The sequence below is a fragment of the Lepidochelys kempii genome, chromosome 9 (genome assembly GCF_965140265.1).
Source record: "Lepidochelys kempii isolate rLepKem1 chromosome 9, rLepKem1.hap2, whole genome shotgun sequence".
In the NCBI taxonomy this organism is placed as follows: domain Eukaryota; kingdom Metazoa; phylum Chordata; order Testudines; family Cheloniidae; genus Lepidochelys; species Lepidochelys kempii.
Window position 1 is genome coordinate 46,604,519 of NC_133264.1, and position 19,964 is coordinate 46,624,482.

The 19,964-nt window shown below is 48.2% G+C and overlaps 1 protein-coding gene and 1 long non-coding RNA gene across 2 annotated transcripts in view; both read left to right on the forward strand.

Annotated features, from left to right (window-relative positions):
• Positions 1 to 309: 309 nt before the first annotated feature.
• The window catches only part of HS6ST1 (heparan sulfate 6-O-sulfotransferase 1), a 271,253-nt gene continuing 251,598 nt past the window's right edge, over positions 310 to 19,964 (forward strand). The window contains exon 1 of the mRNA XM_073360113.1: positions 310 to 1,193. Coding sequence (XP_073216214.1) covers positions 676 to 1,193 — 518 coding nt within the window. The 5' untranslated portion in view covers positions 310 to 675. The remainder of the gene's footprint in view (positions 1,194 to 19,964) is intronic.
• Positions 10,570 to 19,964, forward strand: part of LOC140917389 (uncharacterized) — a 90,811-nt gene continuing 81,416 nt past the window's right edge. Inside the window, exon 1 of the long non-coding RNA XR_012160824.1 lies at positions 10,570 to 10,687. This is a non-coding gene — a long non-coding RNA (uncharacterized lncRNA). The remainder of the gene's footprint in view (positions 10,688 to 19,964) is intronic.

Consider the following 19,964-nt stretch of genomic DNA (forward strand, 5'->3'; position numbering starts at 1 on the left):
CCTCGGAGGGATGGTTGCATTGCAGAGTGTTTCCACGAGACCTTTACGGCCTCCCCCAACTTTCCCCTCCTGCCTTTGAAATCTCCCTTATTTAAATGGCCACAGCTTAGCAGCTCTACACCTTGGCAACCCGGTGGGGCGGGGGCAAAGGGGTCCGTCCTGCTGCTCCCTGAGGAGAACTGTAAAAGTCTGGGCGCCTGGAGAGCTCCACAAGCGGAGCCAGCGGGTGTGTGGGAAGTGGGAAGGGGGAGGGAGGAAAAAAGGCTGCGGGCGGGTGCTTGCAACCTGAGAGCTGAAAGGGCTGCGGGGCTTTGCTGTCTCTCTCTGCCTCGCGCTGCCGCTGTCGGCGCGAGCCTGCCGCGGAGAGCGGAGCGGAGCGAGCGGCGCCGGCGCTGTGCATGCTGGGCTCCGATCATGGTGGGCTCGCGCTAGAGGCAGGAAGGGCTCGAGCCAGTCCCCCCGTCCCCGGCAGCCGCGCGCCCTGGGGAGAGAAGACACCGACCGGGGAGGGGGCTGCTACCCGCCGGGCGCTCGCTCTGCCCCGCGCCGCAGCGCCCCGGGACCGCTCGCCGGAGAAGGAGAAGGAAGGAAGGAGGAAGGGGGGGCTTGCCCCAGGTGCCAGCCGCTGTGGGGGGACGGGACCGGACCGTGCCCACCCCCGGGAGATGGTGACACATGAGGCGCGCTGGCAGGAGCATGGTTGAAAGGACCAGCAAGTTCTTGCTGATCGTGGCCGGCTCGGTGTGCTTCATGCTCATCCTGTACCAGTACGTGGGGCCGGGGCTGAGCCTGGGGGCGCCCAGCGGCCGCGCCCCGGCCGAGGAGCTGGACCTCTTCCCCACGCCGGACCCGCACTATGTCAAGAAGTACTACTTCCCCGTGCGGGCGCTGGAGCGGGCGCTCGCCTTCGACATGAAGGGCGAGGACGTGATCGTCTTCCTGCACATCCAGAAGACGGGCGGCACCACCTTCGGCCGCCACCTGGTGCAGAACGTGCGGCTCGAGGTGCCCTGCGACTGCCGGCCCGGGCAGAAGAAGTGCACCTGCTACCGGCCCAACCGCCGGGAGACCTGGCTCTTCTCGCGCTTCTCCACCGGCTGGAGCTGCGGGCTGCACGCCGACTGGACCGAGCTCACCAGTTGCGTGCCCGGCGTGCTGGACAAGAGGGAGAGCGCCGCGCTTAAAGCCCCCAGGTGAGCGGCACCCCTAGCCCAGCCCGAGGGCATGCCTTGCATCCCGAGCACGGGAAACCACCCCCACCCCCGCACGCCTCACGGTGAGCACTGCACCCCCAGCCCGGCAACTCTCCTCTGCACACTCACGGCGAACCCCCACCACGGGAACCCCTCGCTGTACTCTCTGCACCCCAGTCCTGCCTGTGGACATGCACTACACTCGCCTAGACCCCGGGAACTCCCCTCTGCACCTTCACAGCGTGCAGCTTATTTCCATCTGAATCCCTCTCTGCATGCCCAGCCTGCAGCATGTACTGCACCCCCAGCATGGGAATGCCCCCCCCCCCACACACACTCATGGCATGCACTGCATCCCCCTTGGTATCTCTCTCTGCACCCCCAGCCTGGGAACCTCCTCAGCACACCCTTGACTTGCACTGTACTCCTCTCTGCATCCCAGCCCACAGCATGCACTGCACTGCTTTGCACCCCCAGCACCCCCTCTTCACCTCCACAGCATTTACTGCACCCCCCTTGGCACCTCTCTCTTCATTTCCACTGCACTTCTCTGCACCCTGAGCCTGGGCACCTCCTCTGCACCCCCACAGTGTGCACTGCACCTCCTGCCCAGGTATTCCCATGCATGCGCTGGACTCCTCTCTACCCCCAACCTGGGCACCCCTCACTGCACCCCGCTCTGCATGCTCACTCAGGGGCACTGTACTCTGCAGCACCAGCTACCTCCTCTGCACCTCCACAGTGTGCGTTTCACCCCCAGCCCAGGCTCCCCTTCTTGATGTGCTGCACCCCTCTCTCTACCCCCAGACCAGGCACTGTCTTTTGTACCCCCAGAGCATACACTTCACCTTCCTTGGCACCCCCAGCCCAGCCCATGGCATTCACTGCACTTCCCTAGGCATATCTCCAGCCTACCCCACGGCATATGCTACTCCTGTCTGCATCCTCTGCTCACCCTACTGCGTACATGCCCCTGTCCTCTGCACCCCAGCCTGGCTACCCACCTCTGCACCCCACCGCAAGCATGCACTCTCCTCTGCACCCTCAACCCAGACGCCCCCTCTGCCACATCCATGGCATGCACTGCATCAGCTCTCTGCACCTCCAGCTCAGACCACCTGCCCTCTGTACCCCCCACAGCATGCATCCATCTGCACCCACAGCCCTCACCATGACATAAACTGCACCTGCCCTCTGCACCCCTAGCCCAGGCACCCCCTCTGCCCACATTATTACAGGTACTGCACCTCTTCTTTGCACTCTAGCTCACCCCATTGCATTCATTGAACCTCCTCTCTGCACCCCCACATCCCATCTTGTGCACCCTCCACTCCTCAGCCCAGCCTTATCCTTGCCCTTGTAGCCTATATAGCTACCCTACTCTGTGTATCCCTAATCCTCCTATACCCCAGCTAAACCCGTACACCCTCAATCGCAGGCAAGAGAGACACAAGACCCCCAGTCCCCTGCACGCTTAACCCCCCTTCCTGCATGTATGCGCACAATCACCCCCATATTCCACTTTGCATACCCCTACACCCACTCTATATCCCCCCTTCAGTTCCTGTCCTTTTCCTTGCACAGTGAGTGGTGCTTCAAAAGCCTTAGCTGAAAACAGTACATTTCTCCTGCAAACCTCAACTTACATCCCCTTTATCTCTCTGTCTTCCACTTGGACAGGAGAGAGAGCATCACCCCAAAATCCCAGGCAAGACAACTCGCTCAAAATTTCATTCTTACACACGCCCAATCCGACCCCCAGCCCCTCTCACACGGACACCAAATCCTATTGCATTCCTGTCCTCTTGTATCCTTCATTCCACTGCCCCAGTCTTAACTTGCTCTCAAGATAATAATTTATAATAATCTATGTAAATTTAAAATGACTTGTTTAAAGGCATCTCCAATTGTTCTTATTCCTGCTTCCCTAATTTAACGTATTTTTATGTCTTTGAGTCTGAGAGGTCTGGTAGTTTTTTTAGCTGATCCCTATCATTGGAAATACCATGCACAATCTCTTTAGTGAATGTAAATCACTGTTGTTGTTATTACTATCGCTTGTATAATTTTTTCCGTAAGTTTAATTCTCAGAGCTATGCAACATTTTATGCAATCATTTGTTAATGCCATGTGCTGTATATATGTCTTTAATAGCATACGTAATAATCCTTTTAGTGAACGGCAGCCTTAGAGCAAGTCTATGTTTTAGCATCGCTGTTCTTCTTTCTTCTGCATTTTAAACCATTTTAGTCGGTCTTGTCCTCGGAGGAGTATGCAGTTATTAGTGTATTCTTTATTGCCTCTGTTATGATTACTGCTCCTTTCAACGGATCTCAGTCAGTTTCAGTGTTAGTCATCCTAATACTATACTTGAGTCACTGTCATGCTGGCTGACCTGGGAACGGCAAACCAGGGCATGTAGGCAGAGGGATAGAGTCCTCTCAGGTTTTCCTTGTGATCTTTTATTTTTAAGGCACTTGTAAACGTTTATAAACAAAATACCCTTCACCTGTCCTGTTGCTGATGTGGTTTAGTGAAGTGCTGAAATGAAAACTGCTCAAAGTTCAAATCTGGTAAAAACCTGGTCTGTGAACCCTGGCACCCAGTTAGCAAACTGGTAACTTGCCATAAAGACAGATTTATGGATTGATCCAGACACCCATCTGCTCAGGAGCCTCTGTTGTACTTAAACCTACTCTACCTTCAGTATTTAATCCTACTCTCCTTGCTTTTTCATACAGTTAATACAGAACAGCATAATGCTGTTGTAATGAAGCTCCAGATTGTGAACATATAGTAAGGGTCCTATTACATGGTTGCTCAGTTACCTTTAACCTTAAAGGCTTAATAATTAGTTCTTACTGAAGATGTTCCACTTTGGAGAATGGATTCTGTGGAAGAATCCTCAGTGTATTTTGTAGGCACTTCAGAAGCAGCTACTAAGTATTGCACCTTTTCAATAATTTTTGAATGAGGTTGTTTTCTCTCTAGTATTTGTTTTTTAAGATTTAGGGCATTTGACGCTTTTTAAACTATCCTTCTTCAAAATATATCGAAAAAATGATCTCGTCCCCCAGTGTATCCAGGAGTGGATTTATCATGAAACAAACCGTGTAGTGTCATGGGACCCCCAATGACAGGGGGCCTGCCAAAATGCAGGACAAATCTCACCTGACAACCTGCCCCTGAGTCCCTGGCCTGCGCGAAGCAGAGCTCAGGCAGGCTGCCTGCATGCTGTGGCTGGTGGCCCCACGCTGCTCCTGGAAGTGGCCGGGTGCTGGCATGTTTCTGTGCACCCCTGGCGGGGTGGGGGGAGACGACTCTGTGCGCTGCTCCTGCCCCGGGCAATGCATGGAGACCTGATGCCCCTCTCCCCCCAAGGGGTGTGCAGAGATGTGCCTGCAGCAAGGCTAAGGTGGCTCCTTGCCTGCTATGCCTCCCTTCCTCCCTCCCTCCACGCCGTTCCTGGAAGCAGCCGGCGTGTCCCTGCGGCCCCTGGGGAGGGGGTGTTTCTCCATGAGCTGCCCTCGCCATGAGTGCCGACTGCACAGCTCCCATTGGCTGGGAACTGTGGACAATGGGAGCTCTGGGGGCAGTGCCTGCAGTCAGCGGTGCATGGAGACCCCTTGCGCCCCCTGCGTAGGAGCCGCTGCCAGAGGGGGGGATGTGCTGGTCGCTTTGGGAGCCACGCCACCCAAGGTAGATGCTGCTTCCCTCTCACACACAGCCCCCTGCTCCAACCCAGAGCCCATACCCAGCACCCAAACTCCCTCTCAGAGCCCCGACCCCTGCACCCACTCCCACACCCCATCCCACTGCCCCAATCAAGGTACCTTACTTTATTTTCATTTACTTCCCATTACTTATAGGAGGAAGATGAAGAAAAAAAAATGTTCTTTTTCTTGGCTGGGTCCTGAGGGCCCCCCACTGCAACCCCCCCTCCCGAAAATGAAGCTGTGCACAGGGCCCCACTAACTCTAAATCCACCATTGAGTGTATCCTAATACTAGTTTTGCTCAGTGCTGTGGTCTCTTTGTTTCTGTTACCCCACAGATTAGGTTGGATTAGGACTTGATTTTCAGAAATGTTGGGGCTATGATGTGGAGGTTTAGGTAATCTGATTATAGTAATCTTGGTTTGTTTACACACACTGTGCTTGGTCTTTCATTAATTTTGAACCGCGGATGATTTTGGTACAATAAACAGCTACCAGTTGACTTTGTAATATTGTCCTAGCACAGTGCTCTATTGTAATGAAGTACAGTTCATTGTGTTCGTAAGGCATCTTCACAAAAAGATAACATTTCTCTGGGTTGTAATGAAATCAGGATTCATAAATGAGAGATGTTTGTTTAAAATCCGTGATGTAGTGAATTTCATTTGTTCAGATGAAATAGTATACCTTCTTGCATTATTTCCAGTACACTAGCAATCATATCACTTCATTTCTCTGCTCTGAATAATGTATCTTGGCCATCAGAACAGTAGCTTGTTTTTTATGTGACCTGTGCTTTCGAGAGAGGCTAGTGTTGAAATAGGATTTGACTACGAAATTCTCACTTGAACAAGCTCAAGACAGAACCATCTGGGTCTGCTTGAACACAGTAAGACTTCAGAATTCTAAAGTTACTTTTATAGCTCTTCTGCAGTGCAGACATGAAATTCACCTTTCAGAACATTCAGTTCCTTCCTTGTGAGAGGGGCTGCAGCCCGGGGCCTCAAGCTAAGAGGGGGCCCTGCAGGCTGGATGCGGCCCACTGCTTCTTTCCATCCGGCCCGCGGCAAATCTCCATGCTGCGGGCCAGACACCGGTCCCCGAGCATCCCAACCCCCTGTCCCATCCCTGTCTCCACCCCAGAGCCCACCTCTCCAGCTGGAGCTGCACCCTCTCCTACACCCCAGTCCTAAGCCCACTCGAAACCCCCAGGGGACCCACAAAATCTAGGAGCCCCCAGGCCCACTGGAGAGTTAATCTGGGCCTGTACAGTGAAGTTTGACAACGTTGCTCTTTCCAGCTATTGCATCAGTGTTAGAAGACTGCAAAAGCGATATTTGTTGCGCAAAACACAACAGCTACCATCTGATTAAAAATCTGTCTAACATTGTGCCTTCCAGTAGTCCTGGAAAGCTTGAAGGTCATTCAGAAATGCCCACATGTACAAATCATGAGCTAAAAGCTGTTAACTTTGAAAGGAATGCAGCTTTATCACTGCGTAGTGCCCTATTGCACTACATTCCATAACCTAGGCATGGTACATAAATTTACAATGCACTTGGCTCTTTTTATTGTTCTGCTGCTCTGAGCTGGCCTTAACGATGGGGAGTGCTAGAATGTCCAAAGACTGCAAATTCCTGGGTTTTTGTTTTGTTTGGTTTGGTTTTTTTTTTTTGCATTGATATGGTAAATAAGAGACAGACATTTTTAGCTCCAGTGGGTCAGCGCACTTAAAGTTTATGCTGTTTTGTTGTCTTTGAGTGATTGTTTGCCATGCTTTGTATATAAAAGACACTTGTAAATGATTTTTGGGCAAGCATTTCTTGAAGTAAATGTTTTGTTCACATGCAATAAAAGGAATAGATTGACGACTTCTGTGCTTGTAACATTTGGAACTAAAGTGAGCTCCATTGTGAACCAAAAGTGTACATTATCTGCAATCTTCCATTTGTCTCAAGTTAAGCATCTAAAATTGAGATGCCCAAAACCTTGAGTTGCTTTTTAAAATCTTCACACCATTATATTTTGCATCAACTCAGTTCTTTAGCCTAATTGTCACTATTAATAGAATGTGCAAAGTAAGCCAGTCTGACTTTGGCTTTCTCCACTCAGGACTTGATCTAAATCAGTAGTTTTCAACCTGTGGTCTGCGGACCGCTGGGGGTCTACAGACTATGTGGAAGATTTCCAAAGGGGTTCGCACCTCCATTTGAAATTATTTTAGGGTCTGCAAATGGGGGAAAAAAAGGTTGAATACCACTGATCTAAAGCCCTTGAAGTGAATGGAAAGATTCTTGGATGAGCCCCTAATGCAGTGGTGCCCAAACTTCTTCTGTCACACCCCCCTTACCAGTAATGGAATCTGTCTGTCTCTTCCCCTCCCCCCCTCCATCACTGCACAGTTGGCTCAGCAGAGGAGCTGGGGGGCAAAGGCGGAGCTGGCCTGGGGGTGGAGAGGGAATGATGGCAGAGCTGGGCTAGGGGCAGAGCAGGGGATGGAGCTGTGTTGGGGCAGAGTGGAGCTGGGTGACATTCTGTCCCCACTCCTTTTGGGGGCTGACCTGCCCTCCTGCCCCCATGTGCCCCGCCAGATGTTCCTCTGTGCCCCCCTTGGGAGGCGTATCCCACAGTTTTGGGGACCACTGCCCTAATGGCACTGTGGTGTTTCACTCTGCCTGCTGCACCTATCACCCTCTGTGCCAAGGACTGTGAAGAGTTAGAAGTTCTCAAGACCTTCTTGTAGGGCACTTCACATATGAGCCTGTTGCCTCCCCTTTTTAATTGTGTTCTGTGGGAACAATAAGGACATAAATAAATTTAAGCTAAGGGAGATCCATTCCCTTATTCTCCCCACATCTCCTCACTGGAAACAATCTTTATAGCTATCCCTACTGGTTCATTCTTCTTTGTTTCAAAACAAGAGCATGTAAACTGTTTATTTTCCTGAAGATTCATTGTTCACATGGAGATGGTTTATAAGGCATGTAACAGCTTTAAATATCCGTTCGGCTCAAACTTCTAGTTGCTTTAGGATAGGCTGTATATTTGGCAGAACACTGGAACTGTGTTGCTCTCCACCCCCATTTAATTTCTGTTTCAAGCACTGTGTAGATTGCTTCTTTTATTTTCTTTTTTTTTTAATGAGCCTCCTCAAGAGGCTAACTTAATCTTGGCTTTGTGTATGCGTTTATATGCGAGTCTGTCACAGAAGTTCACCTGCTGAGCTTTTAATCTACATTTCACACTATTCTCAAGAAATTGACAGGAACTTTTTTTTGTGATCACAAATACAAAAAAGGAAAACCCTTCCCCACCCTCATCTGGATTTGAATTCTTTACAAACAATAAAATACCATATACGAACATTAAAATGCAAAATCCCAGATGTCTGTTGTAGGTTTTCGGTAACACCCATAGTTAAGCAAATCCGTTTGCCTGGATTCTGGAGTCTCTCGGGCAAGCTGTTTACAGTGTTTGTTTTTGTGCAGGTTTTTATTTTATTTTATTAAAAGAAACAATTCACAGAGCCCAGCCATATGGAGGGGTTTTGCCAGTTTGATTTTTCTGAAGTGTGAACTTTCGCAGTTTCATATTGGATGTGTGTATGCAGAGAGCTAGGGCCATTGTTCACAAGTCAGCTACACCAGTGTGGCTCTGGAATAATTCTGCTGAAAGCAGTTGAATGGTAACAGGGTAAAACTATTGAAAGTGAGAGGAGAGAAAGGCCTTTGGAATGTGGGAAACTGAATTCCTTTGCCGCCCAGGTGTGTTACAGCCAGTTGGCCAGATATGGAACCCCTACGTGTTGCATCCAGTTGCCCTGATTTCTACAGCCAAGAGTAGGGTGACCACATGTCTTGTTTTGGCAGCGACAGTCCCCTTTTTAAGCCCTGTCCCAGCCATCCTGACTTTTTGGCAAAACTGGGCATTTGTCCCGTTTGCTCTTGCCGACTTGATCAGTTGGCAAGAGCAAATGGGACAAATGCTCACTTTTGTCAGAAAAGTGGGGTGTGGAGGAATGCGCAGGGGGGGTGAGCGGAGATGGTAGCCCTGCACAGGGGGGGAAATAGGGTTGGTGGGGGAGGCAGCGTTCCAGCCTGTGGGGGGATGGTACAGGGTTCCAGCAACCGGGCAACGGTCTTGCGTGTGGTGGTGGAGCTTGGGCAAGTGACTGGGGGTGTCCCATTTTCCCTTTGGGAAATATGGTCACCCTAGCCAAGACAGATGGATCTTAAATGATCCGTTCTCCACAGCTGAGACTTTTAGTTTGGCGGATTGTAAATCATTGAATTAGGTTAGTCATTGAGGTCAAGGTTTTGGCTAATTAAAAAAACAAAAACAAAACTGCTGTCCGAGAATTAAGGTGTTCTGTTCACCTGAGTCACCTAGGGCCCTTCTAATGTCATATATCAGGCAATCACAAATCTTTTAACATGAAAAAGAGGACATTTCAGAGCTAAAGACTTTTTGCTAAAAGATTTTAAAATTTGAATCTTGTTGACTGCTCAGTGGTGTGTATTACATGTTGAAAAGTAATGCAAATGTAAAGAGACAGACTCCTTTAAAAATGTAATTGTTCCTGTATAGCGGACCCTATGTTACTTATAATTGTCACACCACAAGTGCATGCAAAATTTCCAAAACTAATCACTTTCATTCCACAGAGAGCCCTAGGTAGGACATCCTGGTCTACAGCGTGTAATGTCATATTGGAATGTCCCTGACTGGGAGTGGGTAGACCTAAGGAAAGTGGAGTGACAAATCCTGCAATATATACTACCACCGAAAATGATGCGCGCATACCTATTGCAAGCTAGCGCGGCCCTGATCAATACTAGCTTCGGATCTGTCTATGCACGCTTGTGGGGGGGGGATCTGTGACTAAGAAGCTTTGCAGTGGCTTTATGTTAACCTTTATTAAACAAAGTGCATGCGCCCAAAATGACTAAGGCCTGATAAAGCAGCTGTGCGCTTACCTGGCATGACCGAGCAGGGCATGTTTGCTGTGTATCCCGAGGAGTCTCTCCCTGAAGGGGAGGAATGAAGGATTTTTGTTTCATTGGTAATTACCTTCGTTCTTCTCTTTAGGAAAGCACTGCGGGAGGAATCTCCCCTTGTAACCTAGAGGTTCCTGTGACTCTCTTTTTTGAGCAATCCAATCACCCCCACCCCAAACTAAGGAGAGACTGGACACCTTTTGCTGTGAAACTTCCACTGACTTGCAGGAGTGGGCTCTTGCAGGCTCTGTACAAGTGCACTGGAGACAGCTTAAAGCCTTTGCTGGCACACATACATCGTAATGCAGGATTTCTGCGATTCGCTCTGGAAGGATGTTTGTAGCCGAACAAAGCTGAGTGGAGACCCAGTCTTCTAAAAGAACATAGTTTTCTGTTGTGTCTGCGAGTGTGACTTATCGCTTTGATCACTTTGCTTTCTGTGATATCCCCATCTGCTGACCACTTGCCCTATCTGAACCTTGTTTATGGCTGCTGCCGCACATGGTCATGGATGATTGCTTGTTAATCTGTTTCTAATACATTTGTTCACAACTGTGACTAGGTTTGTGATATTAGAGAGACAAGGTGGGGGAGGTAATGTCTTTTATTGGACCAGCTTCTGTTGGTGCGAGAGACAACCTTTTGAGCTTACACAGAGGTTTGAGATAGATGTTAGTCGATAGTTGTGTGGTTGTGGTATGACAGCTGTTTTGGCCTGGAAGCAGTTCGACTGTACAGCTGTGGTTTGATGAATAAACAAGAAATAGCTGGTTCAAGTTCAGGTAGGCTTATATGATTGGTTTAGTGCAGTGGTTTTCAAACTTTTTTTCTGGAGACCCAGTTGAAGAAAATTGTTGATGCCCATGACCCAACGGGAGCTGGGGATGAGGGTTTTGGCGTGTGGGAGGGGCTCAGGGCTGGGACAGAGGGTTGGGGTGGGGCCGGTGATGAGGGATTTGGGGTGCAGGAGGGGGCTCTGGGTTGGGGAGGGCTCAGTGCTGGGGCAGCAAGTCGGGTTGTGGGAGGCAGTCAGGGCTCTGGACTGGGGGTGCAGGCTCTGGGGTGGAGCTGGGGATGGGTTTAGGAGTGGGTTTCTGGCCAGTGGGAGTGCGGAGCCGGTGCTCGGGGCGGGGGCAGTGTGCGGAGCCCCGTGACTCCACGCCGAGGAGCTGGACCTGCTGCTGGCCGCTTCCAGGGCACAATGCCGTGTCAGAGCAGGTAGGGACTAGTCTGCCTTAGCCAGGCATCACCGCCCAAAGGACTTTTAACAGCCCAGCTGGCAGTGCTGACCAGAGCTGCCACGACCCAGTGCCTTACGTTCTGCGACCTGGTACTGGGTTGCAACCTGCAGTTTGAAAACCACTGGTTTACTGTGTCCTATCCATTGTGTTTGGTGTTTTTGCCTGCCTGCTACCCATTTTGCTATTGGATTACCTTTAATGGGGACTCTGGTGCTTGTGGAGTGGCATCATAAGGCCGTTGGCTTCAGTCGCTTGCAGAATCAGGGCTGTTGTTTGTCTCTTCTTCCGTTTTCCCATGGGCGGTTACTTGTTTCAAAGTACTAATAATATTATCATATGCATGGCAAAAATTGTAGTTGAATGTTCTAGGAGTAAACAGAACCTCTATAGGGTGTGTGTGGTTACTTCAAAAAGCCAAATGGCATATTCCTCTTGCCCCAAACTTTGCGTTTCCATAAAGTTGAGCCCTGGTTGCATTTAAGTTCCTTAGAAATATTAGGATTGGGGCAGGGGGACTTTCCTTATTTTCCTAATTTAGAATTGTTCTTCATGGAGCAAGGCTACTTGTCATGTTCTCCACTGTTAATAGTCGCAGTGGGTATAGCTGTTGAGTCAGGATTCTTTAGTGGAAGTTTGCTTGGGGTTGGGATGGAAGGAAATGATACTGATGTTTCTGATTCCATAGAAAAGTGGGGGGAGGGGGAAGGAGGATACAGAAGTGAAGGAATCCATTGCAGATTCTGTTAGCTCTGAGACCATGGCTGTCTGTAACGGCTTTTTTGTTTTGTTTTCCTTCATTCCTAATGGACTTAGAACTATTGATTGATCAGTGGACTTTCTGATTAGTGCAATTCTAAGGTGACGCAGACCCTGTAATTGCATTTTCATTGCTTTTTGTGCATTTCTACCCTCCTGCTATCCCCTCAGTACAGAAATTGGATTCTATACAGAGTGCTCTCTATCCCTGTGCATAATCCTTAGGGAATTATTGTCATCAAGAGACCAGGACCTTAATCAGTCTATTCTGCAGCACTTCAGGTTTCGGGTGTGAATTGATGCTGCACTTGGTCTGGTTATGATATCGCCAAAGGAGGGAGCACTCAGCAGCTCCTAGTCCTTGTCGTTTGTCTCCTAACAATCTAGTCTCTGCTGAAAAATAAACAACCTATGTTAAGAAATGGTGGTGCACACTAAACATGAATTTTAAAAAATCCACCCTTAATGGGGTTTGGTTGTGATTATTTGTGTTATATGCTGCACATAAGGGTATAATTTAAGGGGTAGGGCCTGAGGTTGTGTTCTGTATGCTGTCCTGCTGCTGGGAACTTCTGATTAGAGGTATGAGACAGGCAGCCTTTCTAGCCCTTGCCCTAAAAAGAGGTTAGAGGGCTTCTGTCTCACACCTCTAGCCCTAAGGTGAAGTCATTGATCATAGCAATTGTGTAGTGCTTTCACTATACACAAGGCACCACAAAGGTTGGTGAGCATTATCCTACAGAGGGTCAGACAGCTGCTGGTGTTAATCTGAAATAAGTCTTGAGTGGGAACTGTCTCGCACCTCTAACCTAAATCTCAAGATTATATTTTTCATATATATTCCCTACCTGCACACCCATTCTGTTGCCTCCAGAATCGGCTGATGTGCCTTTATACAGATGATTTCTTAAATGCATCTGAACATATTTTTCCTGCTGCTTTGTCCTCTACCCTTGGTTAATGATAAACCTGTCATAATACTCGTCTACCTTTTTATAGAGGAAATATTTGGCAATTTCCTGCCATTTTAAACAAGAACTTGGTGATTTGCAATTAACTTTTTTGTGGTCTGATGCTTCGTTTTGTTGCATAACTCTTCTCCAGCTTATAAACTGGAAAGTCTTTGATTACACTTCATCACAGAGTACGGCGTTAGCATTTCTTTTGCTGCACTGTGACTTATTAAAAAACCCTGTCATATTTTGGGTTACATTTTACTAAAACTTTTTGGGCCTTGTTTGTCTTTTTGTTTTTATAGTCTTTTCAGGAAAATTAGTAATGCTAATCTTGAAGTATTAACTAAAACTTCTAAACTCTTCTGCCAATAAAATACAGTATGGTCTCCGTTTTCAAAAGTGACTAGTGCTCTTTGGATGCCTAACTTGAGACCCCTTTTGAGGGCCTGACTTTCAGAAAGTGCTGAACACCCTCCCTTTTGGAAATTGACTTTATCTCAAGTTAGGCACTCAAAATCATTAATTACTCTTGTAATTTAAGGCTTATAGCTCTAACATTATTAGGAGTAAACAGGTATAAGACAGGTGACTCCAGTAAAATCCTCAAAAAGATTTGTTGCAAGTTTCCTTGTAAAACCTGCAAGATTCTTTTTTTATGTCTGTGTTCCATTGTGTCTGTTCTCGTTCTCTCTCTCTCTCATTCGTTCTCTCTCAAGAGTCATTTTTGTGTTTTTCTCCTCAGGCCTCTTGGGAGGTGGGGGTAGGTGGACCCAAACAAATACTATAAAAGTTGGATTGACTTTTTTTATGTTTAAACTAGAAGCTCTTGCTGTGTGACCCTCTCACCTTCAGTAAAGATTTCAGTTAGGGTAACAACAACCCTGTACTGCAAATATTCGAAAAAAAATCAGTGCTTCCTAGGACAGACGACAGCAGTAGCTTGCTGACTCATCAGTTCACTGAGATCCTTTGCTTTACTTGTGGAGACGCTGGAAGAATTAGGAGCACAAGGATCATAAACTGTAATCATAATGGGTAAACCATCTCTCCTGTTAACATGCTTTAAACTGGAAAAGACGGGATTACTCTTCTGCTACTTTTTTTTCATCTCCCTTAACTAGGTCTCTCCAAAGCAAAGAGACAGATGTAACTCATGTTGTTGCACAAGAGGCAAAAAATGAATAGATTTATGCTGTCTACTTTGGCTTAATCAAGTACAGTAGAGTCTACTTAAATGAAAATCTCTGTAAAGGAAACTACTCCACACTCAAGGCCCCATACCAAAGCACATACACAAATGCAGAGAAGCCCTTTCAGAGCAGATGGCCTTTGTGTAGGTCTTTGAAACCTCTCCTTTCTCACTCCATCCAAACAGTAATGACTCTACTACACTGAGCGCACATCACTGGGCATGTGGTTGACTTTAGGATATTTAGGGTGGTGTCAGCTAGTTCTTTGCAGTATCCCCAAAATGAGCTACCTCAGGCTTGTCTACACTGAAGATTTGCCCCAATTTCATCGGAGTTTGTACCGATTTCAGCCAGTTACGACCAGCTACTAGTATAGGTTTAAAAATATACTTATTTTCTTACTGTAGACATGGCCTAAGGCAGTTTCTGCACTAAGTTTTTTTTGCCACAAAATCCAAACTCTTGCTACCACCAGTTCAACCCCGCCAGTGGCAGCAATGGTGGAGCACGAGTTCAAGTGGTGTTTGCAACGGAGGTGGGGCGAGGAGCTGCTGGAAGTTAAACAGTCATGTTGTCTGACTGGCTCAGAGTCGATGTATCTGGTGGGGCAATTACAATGCCAGCAGCCCCGTGGCTATAACAGGGCTCTTGCTGGACTAGCGTTGTTGAATCAGTGGTAGGGATGGTAATACCCTCTCTGATCCAGATTTCACCCCTGGCACTCTGTGGAGACCGTTCTCACCAAAGCATCTAAAGATTCATTTCTGGCCATACCTCTGAATCAGTCCTCCATCCTCATCATTCTCCAATCTGTCAGCTGCATTTGACACTGGGGACCATGCTTTCCTTCTTCTTACCTTGTCCATCCTTGGCTTTTGTGACTCAGCCCTCTTCTGGTTTTCTTCCTGCCTTTCCAACTGCTCCTTCAGCATGTTCATCCCCCCACCCCCAGCTTTCTGGGGGGGCGGGGTTCCCCTCAGGGCTCTGTCTGTCGTTCCCTTTTCTTCTCCCTCTGCACTTTGTCTCTGGGTAATCATCTCTCTAAATATAAATTCAACAACCATACCTATGCTGGCAAATCACAGATCTACCTCTCTTCTTCAGATCTGTCTCCTTCAGTCCAAACTAAATTCTCAGCCTATCACTCTGACATCTCCTCATGGTTGTCCAGCCATCAGTTGTAGCTCAACATGGCCAAAACAGAGCTCCTAATGTTTCCCCTCAAACCTCTTCCCCACCTCCTCCTCAATCACTGTGGACGACACCAGCATCCTGCCTGTCACTCAGGTCCATAACCTAGACATTACCTTCCTTCAATGCTGAGTTCTTTCTAGGGTCTTACATGCAGGCTGCGTCTAAGTCTTGCCAGTTCTTTCTGCATAACATCACTATGAGCTTCCTGAGACCTTGTCTTTCCTTTCCATCCACAGAGCTAAAACTCTTGTCCAGGCTTTCGTTCTCTTGTGTCTCAGTTACTGCAACATCCTCTTCTCTGGCCTTGACAAATGCAGTCTTGCTCTCCTCATGTCCGTGCAGAATGCTGCTGCAAAGATAGTTTTTCTTAGCTTGTTGTTTTGACCCCATCACCCTCTCTTTGCATTCTTCCACTGGCTCCCATTCTCTGTTGCATTAAACAATAAGTCTTCAATTTCAAGGTCCTTCATGACCAAACCTAACCCTGCCTGTCGCTCATAAATTATTAAGGTATCGACTTCCACCTCTGGTCTGCCAACAAGGCCAACTTCCATCACCCACTGATTTCAAAATTTAACAAGCACCAACATACTTTGTCCCAGGCTTCTACTTATGTATGGGAGAAGCTTCCCTTAAACATCTGCAAAGCTACTTCATTGTCCTTCATCTCCCTCCTTAAAACTTGTCTTTTGCTGTGATGCCTAAAAAACTATCTGATGACGGTTAGGCTGCTGGTGCACTGAGATCTCTGCCTATCATGTTGACCAGTAGTGTCTCGTTGTTTCCTTATCCTCTCCCATCTGTATCCATCTAGGTCTCTTGTCCTGTACTTAGCTTGTAAGTGCCTTAGGGCAGGGATCCTCTTTTTATCCTGCTCCATGACTAGGGCTCTTATGTAATAAAAATGATTGATAGTAATGGTGGAAATGTTTGGCAAAAAAGCTTAATATAGGTAAAATAAGTAACTTGACTCAGCCTTCAGAAAGAGTCAGTGTCAGAGCTGGGATTGGAATACAGAAATCCTGCTCTCTGCCCAATGCTTAGTCCACTAGAGTAGGCTACCTCTTCTGTTTGCTGAGCTGCCTGCCTCCAGCTTCTCATTGCAATGGTCTGGGCCAGATTCAAACTAGTCACCTAGAGGTGACAATTTCTACAACTCATTATGGGTACTAAGCACCTGAACTGTTCAGCCCCCCTCTAGGGGCTTGCGCAACAAATGCGTGTTTGAGAGAGTTCTTGGGAAATATTGTGCCACAAGATTCTGCAATGAGCCGTGTTGGACTGTAAATCCTTTATCCCTTCTCAAGGAAATCAGGTGCCTTGTTAATTTGGGTTAATCTGGGTAACAAACAGCCAGAAGCAATTTGTGATTTGTCCTCTTAGCCGAGTGAGAGGCGACCCAGGTGATTACCTCTCTCCCCCACCTCTTTTGCCCATTCAGTTTTCATGTGAATCGTTTCTAAAAACTGCCAGACAAGCAGCCGGGGCGGGGGTCTGACATGCTATAGGTGACTAAACAAGGGGTATGATGGGAAGACAGCAGTGCTAACTTTCCCCATCCTGACTCCGTGTTGGGTTGGTCTTGGAAGGGGTCACCTTATCCCAGTATTGTCAACCCAAAGTGATCAAAAGTCATGAGGTCAGAACCCATGGCATTTAAAAAATAAAAACAACCCCAGATCTATTTAGTTGTCATCTGTGTTTTAAGCTTTTGAGGTGCATGTTTTCAAGATTTGCTCCACTATCATGAGGGCTAGAATCTTTTTTCCCCTTTTAAACGAAAGCTGATTTTTCTCATGTAATCACCCAACCCAGGAGCTGGGGTTTTAAGAAGCCCACCAAACATGGTGGGACTTGTGATTTTTAAAAAAAATAAAACCATGTGTTGTAATCCACTTGGTGCTGGCTGTGGGGATGGAGTTTTGTGTGTGGTAGGTAGCTCTTCACCTGAGACAGTCAAACTAATAACTGCTGGGCTTTTAAAAACAAAATCTACAATGGATTTCTAGTCATGGGCTAAACCTAGCTTGTGATCCTGTGTCATAACATGTGGTGTGGCCTTCATCATAAAGGGAAAGGCAGGAGGAATTTTAATATGAAGCCGGGACAGAGCTTAACTGCTGTTTGTTACAAGTGGAGCTTTTGAAAATGGGGACAGGAAAGGAGTGATTTGATCTGTCTGTTGTTTGGAGGACAGCGCATATGTGCGCACGTACATGCATCTCGGATTGGGTTATAAACACTATCGTTAGCTTTTTGCCAAGTTGCTGAAAGAGAATGTGAGTACCAACTTCCCGGGGAGCCTGCTTCTCTACCCATCTCCTTAACAATCACTTAAGCTAATAATGAAGGCTTGCATAAGTGTAAGTTTCTGTCGTCTTATTAGGGGAAAAAGGAGTATTTTGAATGTGTTAGCTAATACGTGTTGTTATCCTGTTCATAAGGCAAGTTATGGCTTTAACACGTTAGCTCCCTTGACCCGCTAACCTGTGTTAAAACCATACACTAGGCTTTTGACACCTGCTCACGTGTATTTTAACATGTTAGTCTACACCTTTTTTCCTAATGTAGACATGGCCTGAGTTTCTTACCCTGAACATAGCAAAACTTGAGCTTTTCACAGTTTCCTTTCCTTGGGAGTTCTGTAGCTCAGGATTTGCCTTTGAGGCCTTGCCTATTTACTATTTAAAGGTTGGTATTATAGAAGGGGTGGGCAAACTTTTTGGGCCAAGGGCCACATCTGGGTATGGAAACTGTATGGTGGGCCATGAAGGCTCACGAAATTGGGGTAGGGGTGAAGACTCTGTCTGGGGGTGTGGGCTCTGGGATGGGGCTAGAAATTAGGAGTTCAGGGTGCAGTAGGGGGCTCCAGGCTGGGGCAGAGGGTTGGGGTGTGGGATGGTGGTGGCTTGAGGGCTCTAGCTGGAGATGCGGACTCTGGGGTTGAGGGATTTGGGGTGTAGGAGGGTGCTCCAGGCTGGGACCTAGGGGTTTGGAGGGCAGGAGGGGGATCAGGGCTGGGTCAGGGTGGTTGGGGCATGGGGGGGGGAGGCGAGGGCTCTGGCTGGGGGTGCAGGCTCTGGGGTGGGGCCAATAATGAGGAGTTGAGGGTTCTGGGATTGAGGGATTTGGAGGGTGGGAGTGGAATGAGGGCTGGGGCAGAGGGTTGGGGCTCAGGGGTGCTGGCTGCGGGCGGCGCTTACCTCAAGCAGCTCCTGGAAGCAGCAGCATGTCCCCCCTCCAGGTCCTATGCAGAGGCACGGCCTGGTGTCTCTCCGTCCTGCCCCGTCCACAGGTGCTGCCCCTACAGCTCCCGTTGCCCACGGTTCCTAGCCAATGGGAGCTGCGAGGGCGGCACTTGGGGCGGGGGCAGAGTGCGGAGCCCCCTGGCTGCTCCTAAACATAAGAGCCAGAGCGGGGACATGCTGCTGCTTCCAGGAGCTGTGTGGAGCAGCCGTCGATCCTGCTCCCCGACTGGAGCGCGGGAGGGGGCAGCAAGCTCCAGGCTCCACTCCCCAGCAGGAACTCAAGGGCCGGATGGGGCCCGCGGGCCATACTTTGCCCATCCCTGTGTTACAGTGTAACACATTGGAACTAACATGTTTGAAAAGTCTTTAGTATGGACTAGGTAGTTTAATGTTTAGACTTTAACTTGACCAGCTTAACATGTGTCAAAGGCAGGGTGTCTTATCTGCATTTGACTTCTAAAACGTGTTAGCTAACATGCGAACAACATACTTCTGAATCCGAGTTTACGCAGAATGAGCCGAAGGTGTAAACCACAAATGCTTTAACATTGCTAGTGAAGACATGTCCTATATCTACACTTGAAATGCTACAGCGGCACAGTTGCACCACTGTAATAGCGTAGACACTGCCCTTGCTGTAGTTAATATATATCCCTGAGAAGAAGTAGCTAAGTCGACTGAAGAATTCTTCTGGCAGCCTGGTGCTGTCTGCATTGGGGATGAGGTCAGTGTAGTTAAGCTGATGAAAATTTTCAGCACAGGCCCGTCCTGGTGATGCTGGCTTTGAGTATTGTGGCAGGGTCAGCTTCTACAGCTCCCTTCTGGACAGCTCTCTCATAGAGTGCTGACCCTCTGGACTTTGTCCATGGAAGCCCAGTTTCTACCCATGCCACTGACCTGGAGTCAGAGGGACTGTCAAACCTGTGCTAAATAGCTGGATGTTAAATGGCAGCTGCTGGCAGGATAAGGGCCTCTGGGGAGGAAGAGCAGCTGTCCTGCATGAGTCTCTGAGGTCTGGTGTGTAAAGCAACCCTGTCTATGCCTGGCAGGTCTCACAGCTCAGCATAAATATTCCACCTCTCTCTCTGACCAAGAGTACATGGTTCAGTGCACCTCTCCCTGTTTCTATCCCATGACCTTCTATAGAGCCCAACCAGCAGGTGCGTAGAATATCTATGGATTTCTGGGGTTGCAGAAGTTCTATTGCTGCCCTCATTGGCTACATGAGAGAGGTGAACACAAAATCCTGTTAACCAGTGGTCTGTTCTGACTTGCTCATGCAGGTTCCTAGGGTGCTGTATTTGAGTGTGGTGAGGCAGGGTTCAGGTTATGTGCACAGCCAGCTCTTGTGTTCTTAAAACAATGCCAGGTAATATGTGAGTGGGTGCTTGTTTAGTGCAAATTTTATAAGCTGTCTGAACTGCCGTTCTGTGGAGTGCAGGGACTGCTTTGGGCCTCGGGGGCACAGCACACC